General features: G+C 41.0%; 4 protein-coding genes across 4 annotated transcripts in view; 2 read left to right on the top strand and 2 right to left on the bottom strand.

The window, feature by feature from the left end:
• Positions 1 to 9,796, bottom strand: part of LOC119410634 (collagen alpha-1(XXVI) chain) — a 33,720-nt gene extending 23,924 nt beyond the window's left edge. Inside the window, exons 1-3 of the mRNA XM_037677519.1 lie at positions 9,616 to 9,796; positions 9,362 to 9,481; positions 6,558 to 6,661 (exon numbers count right to left, since the gene is read on the bottom strand). Of these exons, the coding sequence (XP_037533447.1) occupies positions 6,558 to 6,661; positions 9,362 to 9,481; positions 9,616 to 9,764 (373 nt within the window). The 5' untranslated portion in view covers positions 9,765 to 9,796. The remainder of the gene's footprint in view (positions 1 to 6,557; positions 6,662 to 9,361; positions 9,482 to 9,615) is intronic.
• A 1,003-nt stretch (positions 9,797 to 10,799) lies between these two features.
• On the top strand, positions 10,800 to 13,363 carry srprb (SRP receptor subunit beta). Its single transcript, XM_037677521.1, has 7 exons — positions 10,800 to 11,059; positions 11,369 to 11,463; positions 11,561 to 11,638; positions 11,716 to 11,798; positions 11,900 to 12,036; positions 12,143 to 12,197; positions 12,320 to 13,363. Exons 1-7 carry the CDS (start codon positions 10,918 to 10,920, stop codon positions 12,528 to 12,530), a joined length of 801 nt encoding a protein of 266 aa, XP_037533449.1. The 5' UTR covers positions 10,800 to 10,917; the 3' UTR covers positions 12,531 to 13,363.
• On the bottom strand, positions 13,317 to 14,844 carry wdr53 (WD repeat domain 53). Its single transcript, XM_037677520.1, has 2 exons — positions 14,355 to 14,844; positions 13,317 to 14,279 (listed from the first exon to the last, which is right to left on the bottom strand). The coding sequence occupies exons 1-2, from the start codon at positions 14,841 to 14,843 to the stop codon at positions 13,659 to 13,661; spliced, it is 1,110 nt and encodes a 369-aa protein (XP_037533448.1). The 5' UTR covers position 14,844; the 3' UTR covers positions 13,317 to 13,658.
• Positions 14,845 to 18,927: 4,083 nt separating this feature from the next.
• The window catches only part of neu4 (sialidase 4), a 5,485-nt gene continuing 4,827 nt past the window's right edge, over positions 18,928 to 19,585 (top strand). The window contains exon 1 of the mRNA XM_037678203.1: positions 18,928 to 18,972. The gene's annotated coding sequence lies outside the window, so the exon portion shown is untranslated. The remainder of the gene's footprint in view (positions 18,973 to 19,585) is intronic.

Genomic DNA, 19,585 nt, shown 5'->3' with positions numbered 1-19,585 from the left:
GAGATGCACCCTGCACAGCCAGCGCAAACTGGACCGTCACAAATATAGACGCTTCAAAGTGTCAGAAAAACAGGTTTTCCATTAGCGAACACACAAATTCAGGCTTTGAGACGACTTCATCCTCGAAGTTTGGCTAAAACTATCCCAACCTTGTCAGTCGGTTTATTAGCACTTATGCTGGGAACCTAAAACATACTGAAATCGGTTGGTTCAGTTGAAGGTGCTAAATAAACACTTCAAGAAACTGCTCATGCAACTGCTGTTTTATAAAATGTTTAAATTGCTGTCGATTTCATGGGACAAATTTATTCAGAAATTGTACGATACTCCAGCTGGACGTTCCTCAGGCTGCACTGGAAGTGCTACAGCTAGGTGCTGCTGTTTGTGCTGTTACATAAACAAAGTAAACAAGTGGTACGCCGATGTCCCCCGTCACTGAGGGATTTGAATAGTGAATATTTGTAGTTTTCAAGATGGGTGTTATTCTGGATGGGAATTGGACAGGAAGTAAACCTTAATGTTTTTCATGAAAGATATTTAAGTAGGTAGGTGTTACATTGTGTATAAGAAGAGAAGTTTTTTGCAGATGGATCCTGGCAAGCAAAGGGAGCAATATGATCCACCACCAGGTGCAATGGCAGAGCCAGGGGGTGGCTAACGGTGGCCTTGGCCACCATAGATTAATCTTTGGCCACCTAAATCTTTTGAGGAACTATACTTTTAAGCAATATAAAATCTAAAAATCATAGTTTTCACAAATGATAGAGGTGGCCGGTTTGAATTTTGACCTTGCACGCCAATTTTCGAAAGAAAACTTTCTTATACCTAGATGCATCCACACAACAAAATGGAAGTCGGTACCTCACTTATTTTTCGAGGTATCACTCTCACAACATGCAAGGATGGAGGGTATTTTCAATTCCTCCTTTCGCTTTGCGACGGTGGGAAATAACTGTAATGCAAAAAGTACAGTTTTTTTTAAACAGCATTCACACGAGTCTGTATGAGATTAAAATTGGAGATGTTTTTAAAAACAACATTAGCTCATCAGTGTAATAAAAACAATAACATTTTCTCCAAACTGAGGCTGTTCAGCTATGCACAACAGGTAAGATCTAAACTGTTCACACCCCGTCTTCAGTACTCAACTTTAAGAGATCTGAACTACTGTTTAGGATCCCGGCGGACTAAAAGTAAATCATAATTTGCTTTATCCATTCAGTCTGATTTAAGCATCATTTAGAGAATGAATTAGGATTAAATTAGAGAAGGTGAGAGACACTATCTCGACTTTCACACACTTTTAACTCCAGTCTTCTTTACGTCACAACGAGCTCCGAGGGCCCGTGGGACCCCTGAAGTGAATCCAGAACCCTGTCCAGCTACAACTAGAGGTGATGTCATCTTCACTGGTTAAAGGCTGTCCTCTCTTTTGCTGATAAACCAGCTGGCTCGAAGCCCCGGCTGTAGAGGTTTTCTGCTGCACCAAGCTGCATGTTCAGTGTTGGATATGCGACACAAAATAAACTCACACACTCAGAATTATGTTATCAGCTATAGGCGCCTATACTTAAGGGAGCTGAGGCGTTTTGTGAAATATGCTCATGTGCTTACTTATATGAGAAGACTGATAGCATTTTTTATACCTGTCTGTTAGGCAGAAAGCCAGAGCCAGAAGATGAATAGTCGAGCTTAGCGAGCAAGATGGAAACCAGTTGGGGATGGGGGAGGGGTGTGGTAATTATACTGATGTTTGAAAGTTTATGAACCCTTTAGCATTGTTTATATTGCTATAAAAAATTACCTAAAATGACAACATTCTAAAAAAAAAAAGAGCCCATTTGAACAAAATATCACAGATATATTTTAAAGAAAAGGTGTGGTTTTTTTTGTCTTTAGGATGACAATCTGGTGAGAGTTAGTGGGCCTTTTTTTTTAAGATAAGGAATAAATCCAAGTTTGAGCTTCACTACACGTGTGTGGAGGTGTGTTGTAGTCAGAACAAATGAGATTTCTGAGGCGTTCAGTATGAGAAAAAAAAACGCTGATGCTTATCAAGCTGAAAAAGGTTACAAACAGTCAGAAAGATTGTGAACAGCTGGAAAAAATTCAAGACCATTTTAGCCTCTCGGGGGGTGAAGTTTGACCATAAGAGCAAGAAATGTAAGGATTACAAAGTCCTAAAGGAACCCAGGGAAACCCAGAACAACTAAAACTCTCCAACAACGATCTGAACAACATGAACTCTAAACAGAATCACTTCTCTCCAGGAAATATTAAATTGTATGTCTAATTGTACGTAAACAAGCAAAAAGGGTTTAAAAAAACGTTTGTGGACAAGTTACATTAATTTTAATTCAATTAAACGATCATGTTTAAAGAAGAAAAATACAGCTCTCCAGTGTCAAGTTTTCCAATCAGTAAAACACGGTAGTGGTACTATCATGGTTTGGGGTTTGACTTTGACACTGTACCAATAGAAGTTACTGTTATCTATTTACTAAAGGAAAATGTCAAAAAAATAAGTTTGTGAACTGAATCTCAACAATAAAATAGATGCATATTATTTAAACGGTCTTGAAATCATTTAAATAGTTTTTCATGCTAGCTAAAGGTCTTTCAGTTGTTTATTTTGGACAATGGCTTCCTTTTCATTTCCAGTCAGGTACACTACAATTTTAAAAGGCAAGCTTAAGTGACTTATCTTTGACCTACAGTATGAAATCATTCACGTAAAAAGACTCTTTGAACTCAAAGGATGAACCAGTTTGGTGTCAACAAATCTCAGGAAACAGCAAAGAACCAGTTTTATTTCAAATCTTTGAGCACTTTGTTACCAGCAGCCTATCACAGCACTTGCTCCTGGAACTGTTTCTCAAATTTTTGTTTTAGGGAAACATGTTCCTACAGTATCTAGTCCCACAGCTACTGAGTTATTAGCTTGTAACTAGCTACTGACTTGCTAGCCAGGTAGCCATATACTAGAAGCTTTTTACTAGTAACCAGGGCTTAATTTGAGCCGGATCCTGCTGGAACAGGGTCCGGGAACGCTCTTACTTTGACAGGGTGCATTCCAATAACTGTTTGCTTGGATCCGGTAACTCTCAGGCTTACTAATAATGAAGTTACGAACAAATATGACTGCCTTGAACGAATAAAACTTATATTGGATAAAGAACTAAAAATAATTACATAAACACTCATTTTAAACACAACAGCCACTTACGAGCATACGAGCTGCCCCTTGTAGCAATTCCTCTTCTACCCTTAAAAAAATCTCCGCCCCTAAAAGAGTGGTGGGGGTGGTTGCCCAGCTAACCAGGCAGGAGCCCACAGGCAGCCGCAATGAACAGACGGAGGAGGCGCCTGGAGGTTTCACATGTTGAGTCGGACAACGAGCGGGGACAGTGTTGGCTCGGAACCGTCAAGAAAGTGTGTGTGTGTGTGTGAGGGGGGGGGGGTGTTAGGATGCTTGACAGAAGCAGAGTGTTTACAAATTTAGGTAAACATAGAAGTTTAACGACTCGTTAAGATACAACAAAATGCAGGAAAATCTCATCTACTTTATTCAAAATTTCTGGGGGAGGATCCCCCCACCCCAACCCCGCCAGCCCACCCAGACTTTGCGTTCCAGCATAAATCCGTTTACAAATTAAGCCCTGCTAGTAACAAATTAAAAATTAAATGTTACAAAAAGCTATGCTAGCTAGCTACTTAATTAGTGCCTTGCTAGCTAAGTAGCTAGCTAAGTAGCAAGTAGAGCTGTCATTTCTAATCCGGGTCCAAAGCCCAGCCCGACCTGAATTTGGGCCAATCCGGGCCATAACAATGTGCTGGATGGGCAGACCAGGTCGGTGGCGGGCTTTTGATTGTGTCAGCAGATCAGCCGCGATCCAATTATATGGAAATATGGCTTGACATTCTATCCAATTATATGGCAACGTGGCTTGCCATACAATCCCCAGCCGCACGTGGCCATTTGATCGTGAGCTGACCGGCCTTCAAAGAGGTAAAATAAATTTCAGTTAAGCTTCAAATGGGACTATACTGCCTGAAAGCAATCCATCGCCCAAATGGACGTTCAGCCGCTGCACTCAGCAGACGCGCTCGGCCGACGACCCAAACAGGTGGGTCACAATGCAGACATGTCAGAGCAGGGTCCGTGTCTGAATAATGCAGAATGCAGGTTGAAGCAGGGATTTAATGCACTTTGACGGCCATGAAAGGACAAACACCCCCTCAGCTCCGATCTTCTGCCCCCTTTATTCAGCCACGTACGTCCGCCGATTGTTAATAAAGCTTAATTAAAAATGTCAGGGGTTTTTTCTGGTTCAGACCTGTAATAACTGTTAATTTGTCAGGTTGGGTGGGGTTCAGAAATGATGGCTACGGGCTGGGGCCGGGTCAGGTCGGATTTATTGGGCCCGAAAGCAGCTCTAGTAGCAAGTTATTAGAAGCTTTTTACTAGTAACAAAAATGAAACAAAAAGCTATGCTAGCTAGATATTTAGCTAGTAACTTGCTAACTAGGTAGCAAGTTACTAAAAGTTTTTTCTAGGTAAAAAGCAAAAACAAAACTAGCAGCTTTGTTAAAGTTTATTTTTTACTAACAGCCCGTTACATTTTATCAAAATTTTAGTTGGATTCACAAAAAAATATAAAAACTAACAGTTTAGCAGCAGACACAAAATTTTATTTAAGCGCCAACTAGGTGCTCTCAGCTGATAACTTGGCATACAGTAGTACAAATAATCAAGTGAAACTTCTCAGTACTTGTTAAAGATTTGCGGTATTTTTTTTTCTTGTTTCTTAAAGGCATAATGGTCAGATACTGTTCACCTGCTTTCGATAGTATTTTTTAGGGCTGACGTTTATTTTGTCCTCCATTTGCCTACCTCATCCTTTTGACCACACACAGCACAATATTTTCTGTCATCAGGAACAAGGGCTAGTGAAAATCAGTAAAAAAAAATTTAAAAAGAAAAATCAGCCAAAGTCCAAACATAAACTGTGAAAGACCTCCAGAAAACCTGGCAAACTATGTGATCACTTAAAAAAAATTAGGAGAAAGTTCTATTATTAGAAGCAAAATTTAGAAAAAGTAGATTTGGCCTCAAACTTTTGCATTGCAACATATGCAAAAATTGAGAAAAACTGTGAAGGAGTCAGAAACATTTACTGCATTAAATAACTTTGTTATTTAAGCCATGGCCTGGTGGTCACCTATGGTTCAAAGAGCTGGTGGAGAAGTGTCAGACTCATTAATCTGGACAGATTACAGCAGCTGGAACCTTGTGATACAGAAAAAAACACTTGACACTTCTCTTCACCTTGTTCCTAAATCTGCTCCAACTTCCTCAGCTTCCTCCCTCCACTCCTCGGCGTGATGTACTGTCTCTGACATCGGTCTGTCTTTAAGTTCTCCCCGAGTCCAACCCGACCCACCGTGTCTCCACGTGGAGATGATTACCCCACTGCTCTGACACGAGAAAGCACAAACACATTTTAGCTAATATTAAATAAACTGCTGATTACTTCTTCGCCCTCCTAAAGCAACTTGGTGTCAAATGAACCCAAATCTCTGGCACCAGGCAATGCAGCTGCCTTTGAGCAGAATAATAGCCAGAACCAGGAAAATAACGGCTTCTAATTGCTGTGTAATGTTTGCTTCATGCGTTTTAAAATGTGCTTTTGCGGTAAATCTTTTCCATCTAATGTAACAATGAATACAGTAAATATGACCATATTGTTGGACCAATTAGACTATAAGCCAGTGCTTTTTGCCCAGCTCCAAGCTATAGTCTGTACAAATTAAGTTTAACGGGAACAGTTCATATAACTGTGCATTTTAAATAACTCCAGTCAGACTCTTTACAAGCCTCTGTGATGTTTAAAACATATAAAATGTGCAGCCTTGCCTTGAAACTCCAGCCACAACTCCAGCTCATTTTCCTCAGGCTGACCGTTGTGGCTTGACCCTTCGGGTATTTTTTGAGCTCAGAGTCTGCGGTCTGCGGTGTCCAGGGGCAGAGCGGCCCTCTGCCGAGAAGCCGTCCACTTTACAAGCCGCCCTTCTGAACGTTCCCCCCGGGCTATTTTTCATTCATCTTTCGGGCTGTTTTAGCCATGAAGAAGTTCAGGGAGGCAGGCAAAGCGGACTCCGTGCTGTAAAAGAGTGATGCGAGTGTTCGCGCAATGAAAGGAGGACACTGTGATTGTAATCCTCCTCCCAGACTCCGAAATGAATAAAGGTACCAAACCACAGAACACAAAATCCTTTTCAACTGCGTTCTAAAGTTTCCATCAAGTAATCAAACACAGACTTTCTGTCTTTATTCAACCCGACTTTACAACCATATCAAAAGGCTCCACAATACACAGCAGTGTGATTAGCAAACTATCCACATACACACCAGCAAACATGAAAACAGGGCACTGATGTGGGTAAAGCTGCCTGGTTCTGCTAAAAAAACCAGATGTGTTTGATTAAAACAAACAGCCCTTGAGAACACTGCTCTCTGGTAACTCCCGGCAGAATGTGACCGTTTTTAAACGTACCTTCACGACATTCTTCTCCCACAAATCCAGGGCAGCATCTCCACTCCAGTGTGGTAACCTGCTTGTAGGTGATCTTGAACAACGGCTTAATGACAGTCCTGTAGCTGGAAAACAAACAAAAGGGGAAAGGATGTTGTTAACGTGCAGCCTTACAGAAACAGAAAAGGCACAGAGATGATCAAAGTGCTTCAACTTTCTGTCGCAATGCACAAAAAGAGAGAAGGAAATTGAGAAAAGGGAGGAAACACAAGACGCAAAGATCATGAGATTTAGTTGAACTGTTGCAGTTAATATATTTTCATTTTGTACAACCTTCTGTATTAAGCTGATCCTAAAACGCTACCAAATAACATTTGCATTTATATTGCTTTGGTTGGAAAAAAAAGTCCTTTTTTTAAAGTCTAATAGAGCTTTTTGACTTTTTTTTTCTTTTTTTTAACCATTATATTACAATTACCACATCAAATGAAGGCAATCAGTAGAAGTCCACTGACTCACCTGGTTAAATAAAGCTCCTACAAATCAAATCTACTCTGATAAAAACTGATCCTGTAAGTCCAAATATTGACTTAGCGTCTCAGAATCACGACTTAGAATCTCAAAAGCATCTGATTGTGCTATTTTATGATAGCATCTCATAGTTGTTGTTAGTAAACTACATTATTTAGATGGTTATACTGTTATTCTAAAAAGTTTTTCTTTTATTTTGTCTTGATTTTTGATTCACATCTACTGAACCGTTAACAAAACCAAACAAATATACACAGTTTGTTCAGAAACAGTGCTGTGAAAATACTAGTACTACAGATAATATTTTATTGCATAGAATATTTAGTAAAGTATGAATGGTAAATCATGTATAGTATAGTATAGTATAGTATAGTATAGTATAGTATAGTATAGTGGTATACTGTTAGAGTACAGTAATAAAGAATTTGTATAGCACAATACACTGTAGTATAGTAAAGTACAGTATAGTAAACTGGTATACTGTCAGTAATAGTACAGTAATACAGAATTTGTAGAGCAGAATGTAGTATAGTATAATATAGTATAGAATGGTATAGTATAGTACAGCAAACTGGTGTACTTTTAGTAAGAGTACAACAATACAGAATTTGCATAGCACAGTGTAGTATAGTACTGTATAGTATGGTGGAGTATAGTTTGGTAAACTTGTATGCCATTGGCATAGTAAACCTGTATAGTGTAGTATAATATAGTGTTATACTATTAGCAATAGTAAAGTAATACAGAAAAAAGTATAGTATAATGTAGCATAGTATTGTAAAGTATAATGCAGTATAGTTTGACAAACTTGTTTGCTAATATGTAAACTTGTATAGTATGGTATAGTATATAATTAGTATTGTAAACTATATTTATAACATTATTTTATAATTGTGGCATAAAATCTCATAATTATGAGATAGTATACAGTATTTAGTATGGCTTAGTAATAGTATACAGTATTTGGTTTATTATTTACATGTCAAAATACTTCTTTAAAACGTCTTCAGTTGATCCAAAATGCTGCTGCCAGAGTCTTAACTGGAGTTAGTGGGAGAGATCATATCTCTCCAGTTTTAGTTTCTCTTCATTGGCTCCCTGTCAAATCCAGAATAGAATTCAAAATCTTACTTCTAACCTACAAAGCTCTCAACAACCTAGCTCCACCTTATATTACAGATCTTATTGTTCCATATTTTCCTAACAGAGCACTTCGCTCTCTGACTGCAGGTTTACTTGTGGTTCCTAGAGTTTTCAAAACCAGAATGGGAGGCAGATCCTTCAGTTATCAGGCTCCTCTCTTGTGGAACCAACTTCGAATCTCTGTCCGTGAGGCTGACACATTATCCAGTTTCAAAACTGGGCTTAAGATTTTACTTTTTGCTAAATCCAATAGTTAGGGTCAGCTTGGGTTTCCTGAGCTGTCCTTTAGTTATGCTGCTATAGGCTTAGAATGCTGGAGGACAAACTGACCACACTTTTCACTCTGCTACTGTCTTTACTTACTCTGCTCAACCTGTTTTGTATTTGTAATTATTTTTTCTATCCTTAACGTGTTTTTTTTTTTTGTCTTTCAGATACACCTGGACCTTTACCTGGACCTACCATTCTATGTTCGTCTGTCTCTCCTTCCTGTCCTCTCAACCAGCCGGTCAAAGCAGATGGCCACTTGAGCTGGTTCTGCTGGAGGTTTCTTCCTTTTAAAAGGGAGTTTTTTATTTCCACTGTTGCCACTGTGCTTGCTCAGGATGGGAGACTGCGACGAAGCCAAGATTCAACTTGTCTGCTGGATTCCTTAGATAGAGAACTTTACTAATTGGCTTTTATGTACGTGAATGTTTCTGGAAAGTGCCCTGAGACAACTTTGTTGTGATTTGGTGCTACATAAATAAACTGAATTGAATTTTTTAGTATAGCTTTGTAAACTTGTATACTATTAGTATTGGTACATTATAAAATACTGTCTCATAATCATGAGATAGTAAGGTATAGTGAATTAGTATATTATTATAAATATAAAATAATCATGAGGTACTGTATCATAATTATTTCATAGTTGTGAGATGTTATTTTTGAATCATGATGTTTTAGTTTATTCCAGTGGCAGAAGTTTTCTTCCAGAACCTTTGAGAGCTGATCGACACTTGAGTGGATGGAAATGGTTCCTGACTGTTTATCTGCAGCACTTTGATCAGTACTAAATCTACTGGGTTTGTGCAGGACTTCCCATGACTGAGTGTAAACAGCAGCTTCAAGAACCTAAAAGAGTTGAAGGAGGAGATGTGTGAAGATACCTGATCACTTTGGCACATGGTCCCGGCCATCGGCAGCCCAGCACTCTCTGTACTGAGGTTTCTGTCCCATTGTGGACCTTACAGGGTACTGTCCTGGAGACAGTGTGCTGACACCAGTTCCTGAAAAATGCAGAATAAAAAGATGTAATCCTTGCTAGTCAACCGTCTAAGTTGTGCAAAAAAAAAAAAGTTTCCCTCCACAGCAACAAAGTCCATATGTGCATAAATCTGTAAAAAGGTTCATTTTGTTTAACCTCAGCTGGTTTCTGGAGCCTGAGCCCGGCGGACCCGTGTGATGCCGCTGCACAGTGATGCCTGGAAAGTGATAAACAAACCCAGTTCCAAGCGAGGGAGACACTAAACTTATCCACATGCACAGCGCGTGGAGGTAACACGAAGCCATCCTGCCTGTTTGAATGAATCCCCTGAGAGAGATGCTCCAAATAAAGACAGATGAAGGAAGTCTTCGATTGGAAGAGAACTACTGAGGAAGGAAACTCTCTGAGCAAAGCGCGCTGGAGCCGTCAGTTGGAGTTTGTCATTTCTTATTCCGACCAGAAACAAGATGCCCCCCTCCCCCCATGAAGAGCCCGGCTTGAATGACACACAAAGACCCGTCCTCCAGGAGGTCTCGGGGTTTGGACTCCGCGCTCAGACCCGAGGAATCAAATAACCAGCGTGCGTAAAAAGCGCGCGCCAAATGCCTGCGAGGGCTGGAGGCGTGCGTAAAAGTGCATCTGGTTGGAGAAGTCTTAGTTTCTTCTCTCGTTTCATCAAAATGCTGGACCTTTATCTACTTTGGAATAAATCTAACAGGAAGTAGAGCACAGTTAAATGTAATAAATTATTTTGGAGGGTAAATAATGATTTGCTTTAAATGAAAAGTTTATCACCCAAAAATAAGAATTTAAGGAGTAGTTTATATTGTGAATATATGGGGGTGGCTTCCTTTTCTCTCTTGCAGAACTTTATATTTATTAGCCCATACTTTATTCAGGAAACAAGAATGCTCAGTTAAAACTGAACATGGTAACATGTTGACATGATGACAACATATGAAGTTTACCTGGATGGAAATATTTCTTTTCACGTTAATGCTCTAAAGATATGCTCTTCAGATGAACAGGAGATTCCACGTTTAAAAAAAAAACAAAAACATTTGGGAACCTCAAATCAAATTAAGTGTTCAAAATATTTGGTCACACAACGTTTCAACATAAAAAATAAAAAAAATTCAAGGATATTATCCTTGGTTGATGGAAAAAAAATGACGTGTCATAATTTTGACTGTTTCTTATATTTTTGTTCTGTGAGATAATTTTACTAAGGTAATAAAGATGTTCACACGTTATTGTGGCTTTTACACCATTTTGTTCTTCGCATGAACTTTACATAAACGTGATGAATCTCTTGTTCTGCTGGTCCTGGCTGCACATGCAGCCCGACAGCGCCACCTGCTGTCCACTCCGGCCCCCTACAGGCTGCTGGAGGAACACGGAGGAAGGCGACGTGTCCAATTCAAAGTAGTTTAGAACGGACGGTGCACCAAAAGAAACATGGGACAAAAAGCGGACCAGGAGATGACAGAAAACCCATTTGAGCCATACCTGGACTCTATTCGTCAGCAACTTGAAGCCCAAGACCCCGTCATTCTTATCGGGGTTATCGTAGCCTTGGCGGTGGTCGTCATCACCTGCGGTAAGAAGTCACTGCACACGTTAGCCTAGCAGGCTATGCCTAGCATGTAGCCTAGCAAGCTGTGCTCAACATTTAATTTAGCTAGATGTAGCGTGTAGCTTAGCAGCGGTAATTTAAACTATCGGACAAGCGGGTTTTCTTAGCAAAGCACTTATAGTTGGTATTTAATTTTCTATTTTAAATTAACAAGTTAGCTATGCTAAAGCTAACGTGAACTGTTCCCAGCTGCACAGCACGGAGTCATATTCTTGTTTCTGCGTATAAACTACAGTGTTTATAGCGGACTAGTATTTCCGTTTTTGTTTTTAGTGTTTTTAAAGTACTTTCTCACCGGTAAAACTGTCCGGAGTGCTGTGCTGTTGGTGGGACTGTGTGACTCTGGGAAAACCCTTCTCTTCATCAGGGTAAGTTTCATGCAGCTGTTGTTTCATGGGCGCTAAAAGCATGTTGTTGCTTTTTTTAAAACTTTTAAAAGAAATGCTCCTTGTTGTGTTTTTGCAGCTGCTCTCAGGGAAGTTCAAACGGACGCTGACATCCATCACTGACAACAGTGCTCCGTACAAAGCTAAAAACGACAGAGTTAGTCATTATTATGTTGCAGCTTGGATTCACATTAATAATTTGACGCTGACTGGGAGGCTTGTCTTGGTTTTCAGGCCAGCACCTGGACCCTGATAGACCTGCCAGGACATGACAGCCTCCGCTCTCAGTATTTGGAGAAGTTCAAGTCTGCAGCCAGGTGAGATTGGGCCAACCTTTTTGTGTACAGGTGTGTTTTTATGTTTGACGTGTTCGATCGTTCTCCTGATCACCTGAACAACCTTTCTCTTGTCTGTCCAGGTCTATCGTGTTTGTAGTGGACAGCGCCATTTTCCAGAAGGAGGTGCGAGACGTTGCAGAGTTTCTGTACATGTTGTTGACGGATGCGGTGATCTCCAAAAATGCTCCAACTCTTCTGGTGGCATGCAACAAACAAGGTGAAACAACTTTTACTGTGTTAAAAACACCTCCTTGTACGACAGTGTTTATTTAAAACTATCTGTAACACGTTTGCTATTATTTACTGAGCTTTTATTTTGACAGACATCGCCATGGCAAAATCTGCTAAACTGATTCAACAGCAGCTGGAAAAAGAGCTGTAAGTAAATCTCAAAATGTTCTTGCTGTGTGAGCGCAAATCCATAGATTGAATTTTGGTCAGCTTTTAACTATGAGAGTTTGTAAACAGACGTCAGTATAATTTTGTTTCTCCCTTCACAGAAACACCTTGAGAGTGACTCACTCCGCAGCACTGAGCGCTCAGGACGGCTCCGTGGGCGGCAGCGTGTATCTGGGGAAAAAAGGGAAGGACTTCAATTTCAGCCAGCTGCCCATGAAGGTGGAGTTCCTGGAGTGCAGCGCTCGCGGCAGCAAGGGCGAAGAAGTGGAGGCGGACATCGAGAGTCTGCAGAAGAGCCTGGCTAAACTGTAAAAAAAAAAAAAAAAAAATCGTCTGCTCAGCACAATCAGTGCTTTTGTAAGAGGCAGAGAGCGACTCAGATCATCATCTCAGTAATCAACTGAGGGGTGATGGATCGCTGCGTTAACTCCATTTAAATGGGAACCCGAGCATCAAAGGGTTAACGATGGAAAACATTCGGTCACACGTGCTTAAATGATTTGATTACTGTGGAAATTAAGGACAAGAGGCCTGCTATCGGTTCCTCTGCAGCGCTGAGAAAACGTCACTTTGTTCAGTTTGAAACTGAAAGCTTTGTTTAGGAATGATCTAGCAGGAAGTTTACGAAAAATAGTTTCACCAGATTTATTTTGAGCTTGTTGGCGTCAAAGAACCACGTGTGAAATAAGCAAGAATTTACTTTCTTTTATGAACTTGGATCGTGTTCCGTGTGCCTCGTTTCTGTTGTTTGTTCTGGTGTTTGTTCAGAAACACATTTAGTTGTTTCCAGACTGAAATTTGTTTGAATTTAGTGCTTTTGAAAAGAATGTGTCGAGTTGTAAAAGACCAACAAGCCTGTAATGATTTAGGATTTATTTAACACACACACAAATCCCCATTCATTTCACTCGAGTCATCAACATGCTGTTTTATATTTTGGGTTTTTGTTTCTTTTTGAAGCACCATTGTTCCCTGGAGGTGAGGTCCTGCGTGTTGCCTCGTCTCACTATTTTCAGATGTGTCGAAGCGGATCTTTATTTGTTGCTGAGTCAGCGTTTGTCATCTGGTGCGGATTGAGATGTTTTATGTCACTAGAAAAAGGGCTGTAGACTCAGTTGAACATTAAAAGCATGTTTCTTTTGTCAGATGTGGTCGTTTTTACAGACTACAAAACCGTTCAGACGCATGTAATTAATCTAGCGTCGGACCAAAAGTTGATTTCAAAAGATGTCACTTTAAAAAGACCACACATGCAAAATGGTTGAGTCTTTTTGGGTTAAATATAGTGTGAATTCTCAAGACGGATCACATTCACGAGATGCTTGTCTTTCTGTAAAACCAGTGGATTTTAATCGGGGCGAGTCCATCTCAAACAACACACTGAAGAGTTTCAGGCTCAGAGAAAAGTTGCTCAAAACAAGTCCAAAGAAAATGGTGCATTCATGTTTGAGGCAGAGGGTAGATGGTTAAACTGGTGCTCTGATCTGCAACTACCACACTCTGTTCTCCTTTCAGCACCACGGGACACAACCAGTTCACCTTGTCTCCATGATTGATGCTCAGTTTGGGTCCAGATTTGTCCTCGACAGCTGCTTCCTCTTCCTCCGCAGTCTCTTCTTTCTCCTTTGATTTATCCTGCTCTTTTCTCTTCCCTTTGCTCTTCCCTTTTCGATGCTGAGGCGCCTGGATTTTGCCCTCCGGAGCCACCACGGGGTGCTTACTGAGGTCCCACAGAGCCACGTGGCTGTCGTTTCCTCCTGAGACCAGCCAGTAGGGGTGGGGAAGGAAACTAATGAAATGGGCTTGTGAGGCCCCCTGACTGTGCGCCTTGACGACTCCATGTTGTTCCAGTTTGGAGCCGCTGCCGATCCGCATCAGGTGCACCCGTCCGTCCTCTGCTGCACAGCCTAATATGTTTCCACAGCTGGACACAGAGGCACAGTGGGCCAGAGGCGGGTTGAAAAGCTGGCCTGGGCGTTGCTCATGGGTTTCTTCTTCTGTCGCATCCTGGAGGTTGACAGTCCACAATGGGCAGGTTTTCTGCAGACTCCACAGCATCACCTGAAATGACAAAGGAGCGATGGATGTCTCAGTGCAGCAGGAGCCAATTTACAAAAAGTTCTCTGTCCTCCTCACCTGCATGTCCAGTCCAACAGACACAACGTTGTTGGGTCTGTGGGGCCGGAACGCCACGGAGGAGCAGATGTTGGTGTGTCTGCGCAGCGTCCTGCACACTTTCCCACCAGGAATCTCGAGTATCCGCATGGCCCCGGAGTCGTCAGCCACTGCCAGGGCTGAGCCGGTCTCGTTCAGCGCTAAAGCGTTAATCTCCTCCTCCCCGGCACCCTGAAAATCCTCCACCGGGCCCTTCAGGTTCCTGGGGTCAAGCACGCTCACTGCGTCTCCGTGTGACACAAACAGCTGGGTCGGACCTGCAGGTGTGAACGCCACGCCGGTGACGTCCTCTCCTCCAGGGAGAAGGTGACGGCCTACGACGGAGCCATCCTGACCCCACACCGTCAGCTCTCCACCCTCAGCACCTGAAGCCAGGAGACCATCTGGACCTGAAGATGCACCGACACACAGGACAGACGTGGCGTGGCCCTCTGACCACCGCCTGGCCATCCTTCACCAAACAAACAATTGTTTCAATTCTCCATACCTTTACAAAACTCTGACGTTTCAGCCAAATATGTTTGAATTCAGAGTTCACGGCTCTGATAAAGACTTCTTTAACCTCGACTATTCATAAAATGGTCAAATTTAAGTTTAGTAACGCCTGCATTATGTAACCATAAAAAGAAAATGTCACAGCAGCAAGTGAGCCAATAAAACCAATGAAACTAGGTGTGGTGCTAAAGTACACACAAAAATAATAAAGGTAAAAAAAAAAAAAGTTTTTCAAAATATACAAAGGGTTTCCTTTACATACTTAAAAAAACATGTCAAGCTGCAGCCTGCTAGGTTTCAATAACTTTAATTTTTAAACCTAATTTGTGTAATCAAAGTATTGAAAGCAGTTCTGAAAATGGTTTGGTTTATAATAATCAGAATAAATAAGTTTTTATTCCAGACTTTGAAATTTAAGCGAGTAAAATAAACCTGTTGAAGATGTGTTGATTAGTAGATTTGAGACAAAAAAATAATAATGTAACATCTTGTGATTTAAACTTTATTTAACAACACTGTTCTTGTTCTGTCAAGTAATTACAGAAACGAAATGTACTCGTCTGTTAAGGTCTGGATTAAAAACTTTTTACACAAAAGACTGTAAAACAACTATAAACGGTAGGAAAGCCACCACATTAAAGTCGTGTTTCACGAATGTGCTACAGCTGCTGTTTTAATTTTACATGTGAAGTTCACTGACACGTAAAGGGGGTCACTGTTTTAAAATAAGAACAGTTTAAAAGTATTAAAGCGGAGGAGAGCAAACCTGAACCCAAACAACTGTTAGCTCCGCGGCTAACTCTTTAGCCTGGGCGCTAACGTTATTTCCGTTTTAACGGCGGTGGTAAATATGCTCACGTTAAATTAAAAATGTCTACAATGATGGTGTGATAAGGAGTACCCATTCCAGGATTAGAGAATTACTCTACCTTAGCGAGTTAAGTCTAAACTTCAGCAGGTCGCCCTGTGGGGCTGAGTCGCGTATTTGTGACGTCACACAACCGTGTGGACTGGCTCACCGTTCAACCAGGAGTTTAACATTAACAGTCCAGTTTCGTTTAAAGTGTTTTTATTGCAAACCATTGGTCTATTCTTATTCTATATACACGCAACACCCAAAACATTAAAGCCATAATATTTGGAGGATTTATTATTTTAAGGGACGCCTGATGCAAAAGCAGAGAACAGAGGTGGAGGTATCAGAATCAGAATGCCTTTATTGTCTTTATACGCAGTACAATGAAATTAAGAGCCACTCCTTTTTCCAGTGCAAAAACACGCCTTAAGAAAACACACATTAAACACACACTAAAAATATAAAAAATGTAACGCAATATAGATATAATAATGAAAGTAAAAAATACAAGTATTACACAATTGTATTGCACATTATGGATATTAGTGAGGTAGTTAAGGTGACTGAGAGTATGAAATGTCAGTAGTATTGCACAGTAGAAGTCCAGGTGTTTGGGAGGTTAGATTATTAAATCAGTGCATGTGTGAGTTCAGTGTAGTGATGGCTTTCGGGAAAAAACTGTTCTTGAATCTGTTTGTTCGTGTTCTGATGCACCTGTAGCGTTTCCCTGAAGGTAACAAGTCAAACAGTTCAAAACCCGGGCGATACCCGTCTTGTATGCTTACAAGAGGAGTAAAATTCAGCTGTAGCAAGATGGCATAGGTGGAACAATGAGACTACAAGGAGCAGAGGTCACAAAGGTGTAGGACTTCAAGTAGGGTATGGCCTACTGACAGTCTGACCCTAGGCCTATTAGGGTCGATTGTGCGGGAAAACAGGTAAAAAAAAAAAGGTGAAGAAGAGAGTCCATGCAGGATGGGGTGGATGGAGGAAAGTTACAGGTCTGATTTGTGACAAAAGTGTCAGCAAAGGTCAAATGAAAGGGTCACAGTAAGAGTAGTGAGACCAGCTATGTCTAGAGAAGGTGGCATTGACAAAAAGACAGGAGAAAGAACTGGAAGTGGCAGAAATGAAGATGTTGAGGTTCTCCTCAGGAGTGACAAGGATTAGGAATGAGATCATCAGAGGTACAGCACAGGTTGAACAACTGGGAGATAAAGTTAGAGAGGCCAGACTGGAATGGTTTGGACATGTCCAGAGGAGGGACAGTGGGTGACAGATGTCATCCATCGGTGGTCACTCAGTGTTGAGGAGTATCTTTTGTCTTGGTCCTTGTGGATCTTCAGGTGAGCGAAAAGGCTGATTCTGGAGCTGCATATTTTTGAGCAGTGGATGAGTGGAAAGCTGAGCTTGGGCCTTTTTGGTGGTGGCTCTGGTGTCTGCGCTCGTCTGCTGTGGCACGATGGAGGTCGCCATCACATAGTGCAATGGCTTCAAGGACCATCTCCAGGTCTCCCTGTTGGTTGCTCTTTCTTCCCAGTTCTTAAGGTCAGTATGGTATTTTTTGATGTTTGTCTTGATGTTGTCCTTATAACTTTTCTTTTGATCTTCTGGAGCACACTTTCCAATGACAAGGTAAAGCACTTGTTTTGGCAGACAGATATCTGGCATATGGATGATGTGGCCTGTCCATCGGCGCTGGTGTTGGGCTATGATGGCTGTGATGGTGTGGATATCAGCTTCTTCCAGGACGCTGGCATCAAGCATCAGTCAGCTAATTTTGAGGATATTACTGCTGATGATGTGTCTATAGTGCCCAGTGCATGTGGTTCACGTACAACTTTGTAAACCAGGATTTGGTGTCAAATTTTAAAGATATTTATATATAAAAAAAAACAACAACAAAGTAATACATGAACAACAATGGTGCAACCATTGATGCTACATCAACTATGTGATGAATGAATAACAAAATATGGTTAACAGTCATTTCACAGGACGCTTGCCACCGCTTCCTGAGGAGATGAAAAATAAAACCTGCCGGCAGGAAAAGGTCTCCCTGGGAAAAGCCCCTCTAAATCTCCCACCATTTCATCCCTCTGGCAAGAAGCAAGGGCGCTTGTTTAACTCCTGTGACTATGTGTTACACTTAGGTCTACAATGAAATGGAACTGAATTGAGATAAAACCTAGGAAATGTAAAATAACACTGGTTATCTGAAAATAACTGGGAGTGCAATGGGAACAAACGAGTTCATGTATGGATATCATATGAAACCCATGATGAACAAATCCCCCAAATCCCCCAAAAAATCAACATAACAGACTTGAACGCATCAGGGTGAAGTGTGAACACAAAGTAACTAACACGTCATGATAAAACACAAATATGGTGTTTCAGTTGCTGAAAACATCAAAGCTCTGCTTCAGAGTCCCACATGGGTACGAAGTTGCTGAATATGAAATAACGAAAAGAAAGAGACAGAGAGATAAATAAAGAGAGAGAGAGAATGAGAGCATTGGCAGTTCAGTTTGTCTCAGGTCTTATAGATTAAAAAACAACAACACTGTAACAAACAATGAACATTTTATTCTGAAGAGAAGAACAGAGTTGTTTGTTTGTTCTGTTTGTGTGATTAGTAAGAATTAGAAGAAAAATAAAGAGGAAACCATAAATCTGGTCTGGTGCAAAACGACTCTCAACAGAACCAAATTACATGAGCTATGACAGCGCTCACATGTCACTCGTGCACTCAGTCAGAGGAGGTTCTGGGTCAAGGCCCCGACCCAGTCTTCTCTTTAGGCTCACTGATAACATGCCACTGCCCGATGAACAAAATCCTACTTAAGTAACTGTGAAGAACACATTTGAACTGTTAGTAGAAGTACTTTGCTGTACACATAAAGCAACAGCAGGTTAGTCGCCACACGTGCAGAAGGTGAAAAACGAGGGACACATCAGATCATTGTCCCCCCCCCCCCCCACTACTCGGCCTTCTTTCCCCACAATGGCAGCTCCCCGCTGATTCATCCAAAGCTGCGGAGCTGATGAGTGTCCATTTCTGGGTCAGTGAACAGCATGCCACACACTGAATAGTGACTACAGCTTTCAGACTCCCACCACACAAACTACACACTCAAACACAAAACACACTACTGAATCAGGGGTTCGCACACACAACAGCACACCTTCTAAAAGCAGCAGCAGTTCTCACACAACTACAGGACTGTAAGTAATCTTTATTTTTTGTTCTTGCGGTGTGAAGTTAATAGTTTGTACTTCATAGCAGTTTTAAAACAAGACGTTACCCCAAAGAACTGATTCATATGTGCTCTAAAATGTGTGAAGGAAGCAGTTCGACAGTTTGTGGTCGGTCAGTTTGCTCCTTTGCGCTCATACGGGTAAGACAGTTAGTCTTTAAATTTATCTCAGTATTAAGACATGATTTAAGTATCTGCTCTTTGCTTTTACTCTTGAATAATTGGAAAAACATTGATTATAATGCTCTGAGTATGTGATTTAAAGACTAGAACGACGCAACTATGAATGTGCGTTATTGGTCGATTTGGTAAACCTAAATACCTCCGCCAAGGAAGTTATGTTTTCAGTGGTACTAGTCTGTCTGTAAGTCTGTAAGTACCGGTAAGTAAGTAAGCTTTATTTATATACTGTAGTACTTTTCATAGATAAAAATCACAAAGTGCTTTACAGAAATACAGATACAGGCTTAAAATAAAACAAAAACTGTAGGAACAGCTGATAAAACTGTAGGAACAGCTGATAAAACAGGAAGAACAGCTGATAAAACAGTAAGAACAGCTGATAAAACAGTAAGAACAGC

Source organism: Nematolebias whitei, chromosome 6, assembly GCF_014905685.2.
Source record: "Nematolebias whitei isolate Nwh7 chromosome 6, NemWhi1, whole genome shotgun sequence".
NCBI lineage: Eukaryota > Metazoa > Chordata > Actinopteri > Cyprinodontiformes > Rivulidae > Nematolebias > Nematolebias whitei.
Note: the sequence above shows the minus strand (reverse complement) of the source record. Positions and strands in the feature narration are given on the sequence as shown.

Coding starts and splice junctions, on each gene's coding strand:
- srprb (XM_037677521.1), top strand. CDS start 10,918: ATGGGACAAAAAGCGGACCAGGAGATGACAGAAAACCCATTTGAGCCA. Junction 11,799..11,899: donor AAGTTCAAGTCTGCAGCCAG/GTGAGATTGGGC, acceptor TTGTCTGTCCAG/GTCTATCGTGTTTGTAGTGG. Junction 12,037..12,142: donor GGTGGCATGCAACAAACAAG/GTGAAACAACTT, acceptor TTATTTTGACAG/ACATCGCCATGGCAAAATCT.
- wdr53 (XM_037677520.1), bottom strand. CDS start 14,843: ATGGCCAGGCGGTGGTCAGAGGGCCACGCCACGTCTGTCCTGTGTGTC. Junction 14,280..14,354: donor CTGTTGGACTGGACATGCAG/GTGAGGAGGACA, acceptor TTGTCATTTCAG/GTGATGCTGTGGAGTCTGCA.